We start from the raw sequence: 16,684 nt of genomic DNA, 5'->3' as shown, positions 1-16,684 counted from the left end.
ACATTTTTTTTTCAAATTATGTTGCTTCTATACTATCCGAAGGAACTTCGTTCCTACCTGGTGTCCCATGACACCACATAATTTTTATACAACTAGGTCGGCAAACAAGCGCACGGCTCACCTGATGGTAAGCGATTACCGTAGCCCAGTGGTTCCCAAACTTATTTTGTCTATTGCCCACTAAGAAAATAAATTATTTTATAGTGCCCCCTTTGAGCAATCTTTTAATGAATAGTAATTGATGTTCACAAGTTGTAGTCGAGAGTCCTTATAGATTAAATGACAAATCGCCCCCCAAGCCTCTACACAACGCCACCATTTTTTTTCTAAATCTCTTAACTCTACCCTTTAGTACTGCAGCGCCCACAAGGCGACGTCATCGCCCACTTTGGGAAACACTGCCGTAGCCTACTGCAATGCCTGCAATACTACAAGCATCGTAAACGCGTCGCTGATCCTACCCCCAATTCCCTTCAGGAACTCTGGTCACTTTACTCACCGCAGGAACAAGACACTGCTTGAAAGCAGTTTTAGCTGCGGTCTAATATAATAATAATAATAATAAAATTCTCAAGTTGTTTGCTTGTCCAGGGAAGGTAGGGTTGGCAACGCACTTGCTATTTTTCTGTGTTGACTGCGCCTATAGACCGCTTACTGTTTGGATTATACGCTTGAGCCATGAGCTAACTCCTGTGGTGAGTAAGACAGATTGCGGGAATAGGGTCGGCAACACACTTATTACCTTCCCGGTGGCGTCCATACATAATCTTGCCCTAAATATTGTTACAAATTGAAAAAAAATTATAATGTATTAGATTCAAACATTGATATAAAACCATTAAACCTTTTATTGTACCTATCAATAGCCCGGTACATAAACATTTGACTAACCAACGTATGGAGTACCAAACGTATGGAGAAATTTAAAAATTGTATTTGGCTCTATACCTACTTTGTGTAATGCAATCACCGCGATTCGGTTGTCTTTATCATCCCACTTCATTTTAATATCACAATATATTTTACAAGGTACTAGTATTCGCGCGAAAACGAGAAAACACAACGAATAATCGTATAAAAATGACAGATTCCAAATTCAAATGTATTTTTTTTTATTGTAACAGTATTTATGGCCAGACTTTTACTATCAAAAGCAGAATCTTTTGTCTTCCAAATATATCATTAAAACATTTTTCTGTCAAATGAATCTCTTATTTAAGTACTATTCCAATTAATCGGTAGGAAGCAATTGCATCAATTACTTTCATTACTGTTAACTTTCGTCTTGATAGTGAATGGTAATGAGTCTTATCGCTTATTTCAATAAATCTCTTCAACTGCATTATCGAGAAGTTATTACACCGTCAGTATCAAGGATGGACTAAAAAAGGATTTCTTGAAAAAAACTACATCAGAAATTGAATAACAATTATATTTTAACTTGCGTTTAATCATTTAAAATTGCAGTTACCTTGCGGCCGTTGATCCGAACCTTTATCTCGAAGGTTCTGCTTAATTCGCGGGAGTGGTAACCCATCGGACTCCTAAAGGTCACACAATTATAATTGAACTTTTTGTAAAATATCTTCGTCAATTATAAGGCATGTAAAAATGTTAATTTTTAAATCGCTACAGAAATGGTATGTCCTATGAATTTTACAAGATCTCTTCCTATTTCAAGTTGTATGACACAAGGATGTCCATGAGCGGCATTATACTATACACAAATAGGTACTCGTATCGATGTCTACTTCTATACGGGGAGTTACACATTGGGCACATCCATTAATTACGTGAGCTATTTTTCGATCAGTTTGGACCCCCCCTCCTTAGGGGTGAGATTTTGTGAGATTTACCTGGCGTGAGATTGATGCTAAATAAATGGGCAAACACTCAAAATATATATATTTGTTGTAATATCTGTAATTTTTATATTTTTCGAAGTTGTTATGCGATTTTTCATCATCCCCTCTCGGTTTAAATGAGATTTGGTGAGATTTCATTGGACCCCTCCCCCCATTCTAAGCTTACGTCATAATGGGTGTCTCCATAAACAAAAAAAAACTACTAATATGATTGGCTTATTTCTGCTATAACGATTAAATAAATAATAATAAATAAATAAATATCTTATAACACTCATACACGTTCGTCTGTTCCTATGGTAAGCAAGTTAATGCTTGTGTTAGAGGTAACAGCCGACTGTTATAGCTAAATATTTTTGATATAAAACTTCTTACGCACGCTTGACTAGGGGAGGAAGTTACGAAAAGTGTGATCGGACTAGGTGAACAGAGCAAGAAAGAGAGAGAACTTAACGCAAATAAAGATATCCTCAAATCCAACGCAGTCAAAAGTCTAATAGAATACCTACATGTAAGTCCAAAAATAACTTTTAAAACTGGATGTCTCAAACTCGTATTCTTTAGGTCTGGCTAGTGAGGCCGGGCTTTAGGTTTTCAACAGTAAAAAATATGGAAACTAGTTTCCATCGGACAATGATAAAAAGTTGATTTACGCATTATTTCTTTTATTTTTATTTTATACAATTTGAAATGGGACGTCACTTTATAAACGACTTCCAGAAAAGGAAAAGTTTCTCAATTCGATTGTACTTTTTTATGTATGTAACCTCAAAACTTTTGACCGGATGGACCGATTTCGATGACCTTTTTTAATCGAAAGGTTTTGCGTGTGAGTTGTGTGAGTGAATTGTGTGAGTGAATTGAGATCTGACAAGTACTTTTCGAGTTATATCTAATAATGCGTATTTACTTGACTATTTTTTAATCAACCTACGTTGAGTAATCGCATAACTTTTCACTGGATATACCGGTTTTGATAAATACTATTTTATGCGAAAGCTGTTCTGTCTCGTGGTCCCATTTAAATTTGATCTATTTTTTGAGTAATCGTTGATAACGCGCATTTACTTAACTATTTTTTCCCCTTTATTTATTCTACTTATACCAAGTATAATACTTGTCGATGTCATTGATCTCGGTTTTTTTCGCTTGCGAGCAAACATAATTATAGTGTTTCTATGGAGAACATACCTTTGCCAAAACGCGCTGCTTTTATAGACATGGCTTCTATTCATTCATTCTAAGTGTATTAAGATGTAGTAGTTGATTACGAGGACTAATACTATATTTCATTTAACGAGTAAAGAACGGTTCAGACTGTATCATCCATTTGCTAGGCATAGGCATTTCTCCATGTAGGAGAAGAATTGGAACTGAATCCACCACACTACTCCACTGCGGGTTCGCGGATATATTCCCTACTATGAGTAATGATCGCACAGCTTAACGAGCTCTCCGAGGCACGTTGGAGAGACACACAGCGATAGACATCCAAGTCGGAGATAAATATTTGTAAATACAAATATCCATCTCGAGCGGGATTTGAACCTGCAAACCGCCGGTGTTGAGGCGCCGACACGGCACACCGACCACTACACCAGAGAGATTGTTACGAGTATAGAGCAAAAAGCTAATTCCCTTTTACTGCCATATACTTAACAAATGCATTTGTGTTCATGTTCTTGTCAACCTTCAAATTTGTTCTTGATAGATTGACCGTTTTTTTACCGGCCTCTTATGTTTGTACATCTCTTTTTTTTTATAATAAAGTATATAATTTACGTCCACGTTTAAATCGTCAGAAATAATTCGTCTTCATCACTTCAGCCTATCGCAGTTCACTGCTAGACATAGACCTAACCAAGTTCGCGCCAGACATCTCGATCTTACGTAGATCGTCGGTCCAGCGAACCGAGGGCCTCCCACGTTTGCATTAATTTAATCAAAAAAAAAAAAAAAAATATTGGCGATCAAACGGCATTAAAAATAAAAGACTGATAAATATAATTTACATTAGTGTGTAAAAATAATGCAAAATAAATTATACAATTGAATGTTAAATAATTTCTTGAGTAAAAATAATGTAAAAAAGGTTAAATTATACAATTGAATTTAATTATATAATACTTGAATATTCTCACTTATGTTATTTTAATATTTTTGTCCAAATGAATGAAAATACGTATGTTTTATCCGACTAAATTAGGAAGACACTGACCTGTACTTATAATAACGTCGAGTTAATCTATACTAATATTATAAAGCTGAAGAATTTGTTTGTTTGTTTGTTTGAACGCGCTAATCTCAGAAACTACTGATCCGATTTGAAAAATTATTTTAGTGTTAGATAGCCCATTTATCGAGGAAGGTTATAGGCTATATATAATCACGCTAAGACCAAAAGGAGCGGAGCACCAATGAAGAATGCTTCAAAATCGGGGGTCCTTTTTTCATTTTGAGAGTTTCCGCTGCGTGCGCTGTGAAATCAGATAAAGTTTCGCAAAAATCATGTATGACAGAATTGATCCCCTTTAAAAGTCCTTAAAAAAGTCCACGACAGCATATATTTTTTAAGGTTGGCTCACTATAACCTTTTTTATGCTAACCAAGTTTGTTCTAAAATAATGCATTATTTGCGAAGATGTTTTTATAAACATGATATTAATCCTTATCTAGATAAATACGTTATTCATCACAAGTATTTAATTTAAAACAAAATAGCCTTTTACATATTTTGATTTCAATGAGTATCTCAGGAGATATCGCAGTTTTAAAATAATATCGCAGCAAAATAATGATCAAGTATTGCGCGCGCCTCTTCCTCCGCGTTCCAAGCGGTCGAAGTCGCGCGCCGAAGCTAGTAGATTAATAAAATAGAGATTGGTTTATTAGTTTTAAAATAATATATACATATTAATGTGAAGGCAATTTTCTACTTCAGTTTTTCTTTTTTTAACCGACTTCCAAAAAAGGAGGAGGTTCTCAATTCGACTGTATTGTTTTATGTATGTTACTTTAGAACTTTTGACTGGGTGGACCGATTTCGAAATTCAATCGAAAGGTAGTACGTGTCATTTGGTCCCATTTAAATTTATTTGAGATCTAACAACTACTTTTCGAGTTATATCTAATAATGCGTTTTTACTTGACGCTTTTTTCGTCGACCTACGTTGTATTATACCGCATAACTTTTTACTGGGTGACCGTGGGTACCGATTTTGATGATTTTTAATCTAATCGAAAGCTGATGTTTATCATGTGATCACATTTAAATTTCATTGAGAACTGACAATAACTTTTTGAGTAATCTTTGATAACGTGTATTTACTTGACTATTTTTTCGTCGACCTACGTTGTATTACTTGTCGATGTAATTGGAGTCGGGTTTTTTTTTCATTTGCGAGCAAATACAATTATTCTTCTTAATGTGAATTTTACTAATACTTAATTTTGCACACCTACAAACGTCTGCTCTCGTACGTCCTAAGGTTGGCTGGTAGAGAATGCTTTGCATTAAGCCCGCCTTTTGTACAATTCTTTAATGAATTGTGCAATAAAGTATTAATAAATAAATAAATAAAAGTTTTACTCTAAAATTCAAAAATGGAATAAAAAAAATGTGTTTATACAAATAAGAAGTATCTTTTTTTTTTAATTTGTAAGCCTACTTAACAGCAAGACTAACAGTTTTTTTTTAAGTTAACAGGCTACGCTATTTGCGCTTTACGTGCTTACGAGTCGGTGACTCAAAATGGAACAGATGGTATTTCGGTTACAAACGTAAAAGGGGGTAAACTCTAACCACTTAACAGGCTATAAAATTGCTTAACATTCTGTATTCTGACCTTGTTATTGTGTATTTTGTTAATCGTTCCATAATATTGGTTCATCATCATCATTTAAGCCTATTGCAGTCCACAGCTTGACATAGGCCTCCACAATTTCGCGCCAAAAATGACGTGAACTCATATGTGTGCTGCCCATAGTCACCACGCTGGGCAGGCGGGTTGGTGACCGCAGGACTGGCTTTGTCGTACCGAAGACGCTGCTACCCGTCTTCGGCCTGTGTATTTCAAAGCCAGCAGTTGGATGGTTATCCCGCCATCGGTCGGCTTTATATGTTTCAAGGTGGTAGTGGAAGTGTGTTATCCTTTATTCGCCTCTTACGACACCCACGGGAAGAGAGGGGGTGGCTATATTCTTTAATGTCGTAATATTGGTTATCAAATTAATATTAGAATCCTACTAACATAAGAAAGTAGGAAAAAATCTTGTCATGATTACGACAACAAATAAATATCAATAAGTACTGACAGTTGGAAAGATCACCTCTTGGTCACATGTTTAAGCCAGCAACCTCAACACATCGCGTATTGAATCAAACACTCGCAACGTTCGTGTATTGAACACCAATGGGGAAAATACCACTGGTCATATTTCATTTTAAATATACAACCATATCCACAGATAAAAATAAAAATGATAAAATCAACTTGGACATACAAATATATAACTTTATATAAACATGCATATGTAAAGTATGTATAAGTGTCGCTCACGCAATCGTGACGAATCTGATACATCATACATTAAAATCCAACCGGTTTGTCCAACCGTGCCGAGATTAATTAGAATACAGACAAACAATAATTAAAAATGAAAAATATGTTTTTTAATCACCAATACATGATTATTGTGCTGTGTGGCTACGGCACTAAAGAATTTAGCCACCCCCTCTCTTCCCGTGGGTGTCGTAAGACTAAGGGATAACAAGGTTCCACAACCACCTTGGAACTTAAGAAGCCGACCGGTGGCGGGATAACCATTCAACTGCTGGCTTTGAAATACACAGGCCGAAGACGGGCAGCAGCGTCTTCGGTGCGACAAAGCCAGTACTGCGGTCACCAACCCGACTGCCCAGCGTGGTGACAACACATGAGTTCACGTTATTTTTGGCGTAAACTTGTGGAGGCCTATGTCCAGCAGTGGACTGTATAGGCTATAATGATGATGATTATTACATGAAAAAGTTTAAAAAAATGGAACCTACAAAACAAGATAATATAGCGGGAAATTTGTTTCTTATAATATTAGCAGAAATATTAAAAATTAAGTGTTCTTTTTGATTTTGGGACCACATAACACACTATCTTTCGATTAAAAAAAATCGATCACCCAGTCAAAACTTTTTTGCAAGTCAGTTAAAAAGTCGAAAATCTGTGCTTGTGTTTTTTTTTCGTAAATATATATTAAGATCCGGTTTGTTATTGTTACAAAATTAATTAATAATTCAGTTCAGGTTTAACGAACATTAGAACCGGTTCTAACTGTACATTATTGAAATTATAATCCTGTATCAATTTATATAATGGCGTTGATTATAAAACAAAAATAAAAACTCATATTATATCGTTATCGTTCGTTATAAGATATATGGTTCATAAAAACCCATAATTGATTCGACGGTCTTTTGACGTGTTGCCAATATTTATTTCTTCATAAGTTTTTTATGGTTGTCCTAACATGGGAAAATAAAACGAGTTATATTTTGTAATATTTATTGTGTTTCAATATTTTCGCACTACAGACAAACGAATGACCCGAGTTCGAATGACGTGTGTATAACAATGGAATGTGTAAGTACCGAATGATCTTAGAACGTATAACAGATACATTATAATTTATTTATTCTTTACAACTAGGTCGGTAAACAAGCGTACGGCTCACCTTATGGTAAGCGATTACCGTAACTTAAAGACGTCTGCAACACCAGAAGCAAACACGTTCCCGACCCTATCCCCAATTCCCCCCAGGAGCTCTCGTCACCTTACTCATCACAGGAACACAACACTGCTTGAAAACAGTATTATTTAGCTGTGGTCTTCTGTAAGGTCGATGTACTTCCCCAGTCGGGCTGCTCCATATTCTGCCCTAGCTATGCCTAACTTAACATTAAAACATTTCATAAATGCGGTCACGATGAAACGGTCATTCGAGATAAATAACTAGAAATACAATAATCCATTTTTCTATTATACTTAAAATAATATTTTCCATCCTATATTACAATATATACAAAAATCTAAAATTCATCTAATATAAATCATAAAGTACATACGGTACCCTGTTATTTACAATTATATAATAAGTAGACTAACTTTTAAAATTAGAAAAACCGTGCATTGTTGTGTCCTATGAACATATCATCGTATTAGACCATGATGGTGTTGCCTATGACGCTCTCCTTGCCATCGAGGAGCTCGGAATAACCAGATTCATCGCTGCAAGCGCTGTCGTTGTCGCCGGTGTTTTTAAAAACCTCGGTCTCCATGCTCGAATTCAAACTGTCAACGTCTGTCAAATTGTCGATTAGTGTGTCGAATTTGCCCTCGAAGTTATCCAGGATACCGGGGCCAGCCCTCAGAGGGGGATAAGTCGATCGTCGACGAAAAGCGTTCCTCTCACCGATCGGCACCTGAATTACTTCGTCTGAAGTAACCGTGCTCGATCCATCACTGGTGTTGTTTATAGCATGTGTGGAGTTCGTGTAGCCCCTATTTCTCATCGACGCACTTTCGAAATTACGCATTCTCTCGAACACCGGCATTCTCTCTTCGTCACTATCTGTTTCCTTGTGCTCGTCCTGCGGATAATGTGAGGGGAGCGATGAGGGCTCCGCGTCGGATGACGTGACCGTGCTCGCCGTCTCGCACCCTGAAGAAACCGAACCATCGTCGCTATCAGTGACGAGGTAGTTACTTTGAGTTAAAATTAAATTCTTTCTTCCTTCACACATCGCAGCGTCGCTTAATTCGATTGTCTCCTCGATAGACTGTAATGTCATTAATCTCGATTCCTCTTTCTCACTATTTTGACTAGTTTCAATATGAAATTCCGTCTCCTTTTTTAATTTACTTTCCTTGACAAGCAAGTCGATTAGGTCGTTTGTTGATTGTCCTTTACCTTCATCGGCGTCTAATCGGCTTCTGTCCATAACGCCTTCAGGGCACGACAGCTTGCGTGGAGATTTTACCTCCTGTCGCCGTCTGTCCAAAGACTGCGACGTTGTGAGACCCGTTTTGAATTGACATTCCTTCTTTGCGTTCATTTCCGCTTCTTCCTCATCTTCCTCAGAACAGAGTTCTTCGATGGCACCGAGTTTGGGAGCTGACTTCGACCTTTCTAGAGGTGGTCTGTAGTTCATAGCCCCTACACTAAGCAAAATCTTTCTGCGAGGCATGCTGGGGTTATCGTAAACGCTGTTAGCGAGACTCAGCCTAGCGTTCTGTTTGGAGATTCTGTCCTTCTTGAACTCGACTAAAGCCTGCCTCAGTTTAATCTGTAGCTCCTCAGTAATTTTCTTTGATACGGATTCTTTGGTGCAAAGAACAGCGTGACAGCGCAGTTCATGCTTCAGCTTCTTACCCTCGTGACGATACACCCAGCAGAACAGTTTAGGGTAGTGAGGTGGACTGGCGCAGTAGGTGATGCGGTGGGACCAGTACTCGGTGAGCCCGTGTTCTTTGGTGAAGCCCTTGAGGCCGGAGTTGGTGACTGACAGCTTCATCACCACATCGGGCTTCGTCGACTGTTGATAGTTTCGCCATAATGTAGCAAGCGGCTTCTCTATACAGCTCTCGCCTGAAACAACAAAAAGGTGACACGTGAATATATATAACATATGATAATAGTATAATAATTTAATGCTAATGTTTAAATTAGTTTACGAAACATTTAGGCCAAGTATCCGCGTGGGTTAAGCCAACGCCTTCACGAGCATATCAATATCATCAGTCACTATCAAAATGATCTTAGATCAATCTAAACAATTGTGTTTGTATTGCACGAGGCAAACACCTCTTGACATTAACCGATCGCCTGCTGCGATACCAGCTTACTCCTTTCGATGTACAAACACATACAAATATTTGGTGACGGCTATTGACGTTTGTTATCGAATATGACACAATCATCATAAATTAAAGGCGAATGATCGAAAGATACGTTCAAGGTTGTTGTCGTGTTTGAAAAATGCTTAGTTAATTTCATACACGAATTGATGAAATATGATCAATTAGCGAAAATATTTTGATATATCTCCTGCGTAATAATCTCATTAGCGAGTTTATTATTTTATCGTTCCGTACACAAATTGTGTTTTGTCTATCTTGACTTCATTTTCAAAACTTATTTATCCATATCCTTGCGATCATATGATATATGATAATAAAATATGTTTGGTAGTGTGAAGAAAAGGGAGGATCCTGCAACCAGACGGGTGTTGTGTCTGGTGGGCTACTGCGCCCCGACGGTTGTTGTCGGGATATTGTATATATACTTAATCACTTTGAATACTCTGATAGCGCGATGTGGCATACGTCAGTTTTCTCTAATTACGTAGTTTGTAGTCGTTCGTATTTCGCGCGATAGATGTCGCCACATATTTTAAACGCATAGAAAACCCTATAAAAAACTCCGCAGTTACCCTTTAAAAAAAATAAATAAACATAATCTGTGTTTTTAAAGAAATTTGGCAATATACATGAAATACACCGTCACTACGTCCACACATCTTTACCGTTTATGTAATTCTGCATTGAATAATAAGCTTTAGCGAATAACTTCTTTTTAATGAACACTTTAAATTTATTCATTTATTTATTTTATTTATTATTTATTTATATAAAATCAAGTATTTTGATATAATTTCATATTGTTTTTCGTAACAAATCGTTTACACCCTCATTGTGTGAGTAGAACGTGGATGTAGTACAAGGTCAATGCCACTAAACTCGTGCTTAAGACGCCGGAAAAAGGGTCCAGGTATCATTTTTTTTTTCACCAAACATTAAATTAATTTTGTCTCAAATATTACTTTTGTATAAGCTATAAATAAGAATTTATTTTTATATTACAGATTTTAACCCTTATTAAAATCTTTTGGAGCTAAAATAATATTTTTTGATATTGGTACACCTTTACCAGTATGGTTGGTAAACTTGTTCCCTTATTTCAATGTGTTAATTTATTTTTTGGTACTATTATATATAGTCGACGCCGCGTTGGCGCAACGGTCACAGCCATGGATTGTACCCGATGTGCTGGCGGTTGCGGGTTCGATCCCCGCACATGACAAACATTTGTATTGGCCATACAGGTGTTTGCCGTGGTCTGGGCGTTTGTGCAGTCCTTGTGGGTCTCCCCACCGTGCCTCGGAGAGCACGTTAAGCCGTTGGTCCCGGTTGTTATCATGTACACCTGTACGTCTACCATGAGTTTTTGTTACAAGCGCACATGACATAACTACAGTAGTAAACGTAGAAACGCAACAGGAATAGTTATCTATACCATACCTATTATGAGTATTTCTAAATTTCACTATAGAGTCTATCGAGCACTCGATAAGACTTATAGTTTTAAATCCGTTATATTGGTATTAGTTATTAATATCTTTATCTCTTTCTTCCGTATAGAAAAAAGAAAGAGTAAACATGATGACTTTCGAATGAAGTGAGGTCTAAACGAAGTTTAAAATAATCCGACAAAAATGCAAAGCAGCATATTACAGTGTATTCATGCGAGCTCAAGAACTTCTAAATTTTTTCAATTTATTCCGTCAGTTTAAATGTCTAACTTAAGTTGTTGTCAAACACTTGTGAAACAATCATATTGTTTAATTGTTATACAATAATTCTAAAACAACAAAATATAAAAAATGAGAACTAATGCTTCCCAGTTCGAACATGGTGGATTATATGAATAATTGTGTTTGCTCGCAAACGAAAAAAAAACCGACTTCAATTACATCGCAGAGTAATACAACGTAGATCGACGAAAAAATAGTAATACTTTGTTCGTATTCCATATAACGCGACATTATAAAATTTTAGAATTATATAATGTTCTACTGTTATTTCTAACATTTTGTTAGCGAAATAGCGATTGAAGGCAGAAATTTCATAAAAGGCCCGTCGTCGATTCGCGCGAAGCGCTGACATCGCTTATTACGGCGGGTTTTTTAGTTGAAGCGGATTTATATTGAATTACGGTTTATGTCTTTTTTATTAAAAATATGTAATGTTCATGTTTTCACACAGCTCCGATGCACGACTGGAGTTTACCCCTTCAGATCAACTGTCTAAATACTAAATAGGCACAAAAAGGCTTACTAGTCTAAGAAATATATTATTACTATATCAAATTGTAAATAAATGAATCAATAACGCCATCTATCGGAACCTAATTGCGTTATTAGAAAACGTCTGAACGCCATCTCTAACAAGGTCATTCGTTCAGTAGATTTTACTGTTCAATTTTTTCGTTCCGGGGCCTTAAATGAAAATCGATTCTTAAGAAGAAAACTCCAAAAACAGTCAAGTAAATACGCCATATCAGATATAGCTCAAAAAGTTCGAGTCAAATCTCAATTATATTTAAATGGGACCACATGAGAAGCACCACCTATCGATTAAAAAAAGAATCATCGATATCGGTCCACCCAGTAAAATAGTAATGAGATTAATATAACGTTGGTCGACGTAAAATAGCCAAGTAAATACCCAGTATTAGCGAAAACTCAAAAATTAAAAGCTCAAATATATTTATAACGAATAAACTGCTACTCTCTACTCTAGTGGAATATTGTAATTTGATCGATAGTGAACGAAGTAATTTCATTAAATTTTGATAGATGGCGTTGTGGCAAAGTATTGAACATGACCACAGTCGTCTTAACATCGTCATGTAAATACGTGTCATCAAAGATTACTCAAAAATTGCTCATTATATCTCAATCATATTTAAAACGGACGACATGACAAGTATTAGCTTTTGATTTATACAAAAAAGATCAAAATCAGTGTACCCAGTAAAAAGATATAACGTATAATACAACGTAGGGTGACGAAAAAACCGTCAAGTAAATACGCAATATTAGATATAACTCACAAATTACTAATCAAATCTCAATTATATTTGAATGGGACCACGTGACGAATAGTAGCTTTTAATTTATATAAGAAACGTCAAAATCGGTGCTATCATGGTACCAAACTAGGGATATCCCCTTACCCAACAATAAAAGAATTATTAAAATCGGTACACCCAGTAGAAAGTTATGCGGTATAATACAACGTAGGTCGACGAAAAAAGCGTCAAGTAAAAACGCATTATTAGATATAATTCGAAAAGTAGTTGTTAGATCTCAAATAAATTTAAATGGGACCAATCGGCACACACCACCTTTCGATTAAAACAAAATTTGTCGAAATCAGTCTACCTGGTCAAAAGTTCTGATGTAACATACATAAAAAAAAAAAAAAATACAGTCGAATTGAGAACCTCCTCCTTTTTTGGAAGTCGGTTAAAAAGTAAGTGTTTATTTAAGTGTTATGGTTATTTATCTCTTTCTTTATTAACGTAAATCGTGATCATAATTTTATAAATAAATTGTATAATTTGTATTATATTATTATGTTATTTCGTAAATTGAATATAGAAAATAATATTGTTATATCGTAAATTGTGTTTTAGGAACGGGGCTATGTTCTACCAAATATAATGCAATTAAATAGTATATAAACCTAATAATTATAAACTTCTCGCACGATTTTTTCAAGTGAGTGACGCAACTATAATAGTAACGTTAAACAGGGTGACATCTGTCAAATATGTTACTCATGGTAGCGAATTGTATGAAAATATCGGCGCTCTAGAATGACATTTACGAGTGTAGTTAACTTAACTGTCCTGAGAAAACTTATGGTACCAAATATAGTAATAATAGTATCCGGTAGAGGCGCTGCTCAACTTGCCATACAAATTTTCTACTACACTCGCTAACGTGTATCGTCTCTGGAAACTCATGGTAGACGTACTGATAGCGATCGTTACTCATAGTAGGGAATATATCCGCCAACCCGCATTGGAGCAGCGTGGTGGATTAAGCTCTGATCCTTCTCCTGATGGGGAAAAGAGGCCTATGCCCAACAGTGGGATATTACAGGCTGAAGCGATTATATTGTCATTTGTTAAAAAAAAAAATCATAACAATTATAAATGTCGCACGATTTGTCAAATATCTCATAATACGGAATAAAACAAGATGAGACATTTATTGATAAACTACTATGATGATGTATGAGTTGTGATTGTCATCAGGATAAGTTCAGACTGTCAGAAATTTCGAGAAATAATTCATTCGCGAGCGATTTACGGACAAAAAAAATATTTCCGGCACACACGTGTCTTTATATTGCATAACGAAATTACTCACGCACACATGTACATTTTAGGGTGACCATGTTATAAACTATTATTAATGAGTATTATTTTTTTTAATAAATGTTAGGTCCATGGAATCGCTAGTGCCTTTGTTTTGTTACTTTATCATTAGTTTTTAAAGTATGCAGCGTACGTTACAGAGAAACTCATTCTTATGACGAAACTAGTGCCTGTGAGTATCTCTATCGTTCCTTTTTCCTTTATATTCCTATTCCTATTTTATGTTCCTATTTCCTTTATATGCACAGACTTTTTTAGTAGTGGTAGGTATTGCTACCATATATTCGGTAAGAACAATTGTTTTATAATATTATTAAAATTATAAATAAATGCCGTGTTGGCGCAGTACGTGATACAATAATTTTCTGATCGGGTTCGAAACCCGAACAATTTGTACGTTTGTATTGGCCATACAGACTATTGTCGTTTGTGCTTGTATGTCTATACCTATCTTATGTGTCTTCGGATCCTTGACACAGGATTGAAATCTGACGGTTATTGAGTGTAAAAAATTATTTTATCTTGTAACGTTTGAGAAAAAGTGATCTAGAAAATAAAATTAGAATAAAAAAATCTTATTTAAATATTGAAATGACGATATCGTTTAAATATATTTAAAGTATAATATTCGTTAAATCTCAAATGCTTAAAAATATTTAGGTCACATGTGTTGTATAAATTTTATAACAGTTCATTCACAGTAAATTTTAATCTAAATATTAATTTAATAAATTCATTAAATGTACAACAAAATCACTGAGAAGATTAGAATTATGTATGTAAATATTTTTAAATTAATTTGGATTATTTCTTAGTTGAAAAGTTAATTTGCGGCCACAACTTATATTATGTTGCACGACTCCGGCTGTACTTTTCTCTCACAAAATGAAAAATACGAGAAGCGCTTACACTTAAACCTCTATATTTTTATAACAATGCATTAATTTGCTATAAAATACACACTTTTATAGATAATACACATAATATTTTGAATTCTTTTTTCAATACTATTATATGAAAAAAGATTGATAGGAATTTGATGTACGGATGATAGCAAAATAACGCGAGCGCCGCTTGACAAAATTAGCTGTTTTTTTTTTGTCAGGAATCAATTAACTAAGAAGCCCATTGAAGTCTGAAAAATTCTTAAATTATTTACTTTAAATATTCTAACGTTTCTATCATAATAATTTAGAATCACAGCCATTTGTGATTATCAGCAAGAAACAAAGAAACTAATCGAACTTATAATCGTTGTACGGTCGATCATCAGTTCCTTAACAAGCTACTGGGCGTGGAGGCGTACACTTTTGGATTTTCCAAATATTTCTATTTGTAATCAATGAAAAAAATGTGTCATTAAAATAACACTTATTTTCGGAAAAAATTGTACCATGTTCAAATAATTCTGTTGCCATGCTAAAATTGATGTTAAGAAATCTTAATAACATTCAGATTTATTAATATAATTACATATTAGATCCATTCGAGTTGCAATACATGCGTATATATTATAGCTATTGCCGTTAAGGTTGACATTTGACGATTTGTCAAATGTCATTAATACAGTTATAAAAACTATTCTTTCTTGGTTAAATTAATTTATTACATATTTTTAAAATCAAATAAGTGAATACGTATTGGTCAGTTTGCTAATACATGGTTAAAAAAGATTTATAAATATATTAACAAAAATATTTATACATATTATAATTATTTATAGGATTATCCTAATATCACTCGTCATTAAGATCATTCTAGTTAGAGTGAGGTTACATCATATCTCGTTGCGTAATCGTTTTCTCTCGTTCTCGCGGACAGATCTAGCTAGACATCGTTTGTTGATTATAATCGACCTTCACAAGTCATCACAAATCAGTTAAAAATTACTACTTATATCAAGCAGTGTTAAAGCTTTCTACATATTGGTGTGTTCAAGATATGTTTTTGGAGCCATACATTTTTTCAGTATAAGTATTAGGTATTTTTAAATGAAATATTAAAATAAATATTCATTAGTTCTAAACTAAATTCTACAATATTGAGGGTTTTAGAAGTTCTATATCCAGGTCGGTGTTCTTCTTTCAAAATGTGCAAGAATAGGTAGATTAGGTAGAAAAATGTCATCAAAGAATGATGACATTTTTATTTAACACTGCGTTTTAAATTTTAAAACGAATCCTGAATTTAAATATAAAGTAATTCTATATTAAAATCATGTAATATTTAGATATATAATTCGTGTAACGACTCGGTCATTGGCTTCGCTTTTTGACAGCTCGCAGACATTCTACTGACACATTCGCTTACCAACTTACAAAGAATTTTCACACAGTTAAAGTAACAGGTCCACGCGCTTAAAATACATATGTACATAGATAATTACATATATATGATATGTATATAACACAGATTAGAATATGCTATTCTCTTTAATATAATATGGCGGATTTGTAATAATCAATTATATAAACAAATATAAATTACACTAAAATTTGATTAATATTAAAATTCTAAGGGAGTGTCGCCACGAAAAA

At 34.8% G+C, this 16,684-nt stretch overlaps 1 protein-coding gene across 1 annotated transcript in view; it reads right to left on the bottom strand.

Annotated features, from left to right (window-relative positions):
- Positions 1–7,877: 7,877 nt before the first annotated feature.
- The window catches only part of LOC123666824, a 104,225-nt gene continuing 95,418 nt past the window's right edge, over positions 7,878–16,684 (bottom strand). Inside the window, exon 2 of the mRNA XM_045600851.1 lies at positions 7,878–9,506. Coding sequence (XP_045456807.1) covers positions 8,077–9,506 — 1,430 coding nt within the window. The 3' untranslated portion in view covers positions 7,878–8,076. The remainder of the gene's footprint in view (positions 9,507–16,684) is intronic.

The sequence above is a fragment of the Melitaea cinxia genome, chromosome 2 (assembly GCF_905220565.1).
Source record: "Melitaea cinxia chromosome 2, ilMelCinx1.1, whole genome shotgun sequence".
Classification (NCBI taxonomy): Eukaryota; Metazoa; Arthropoda; class Insecta; order Lepidoptera; family Nymphalidae; genus Melitaea; species Melitaea cinxia.
This window is presented reverse-complemented; position numbering and strand designations above follow the sequence as displayed.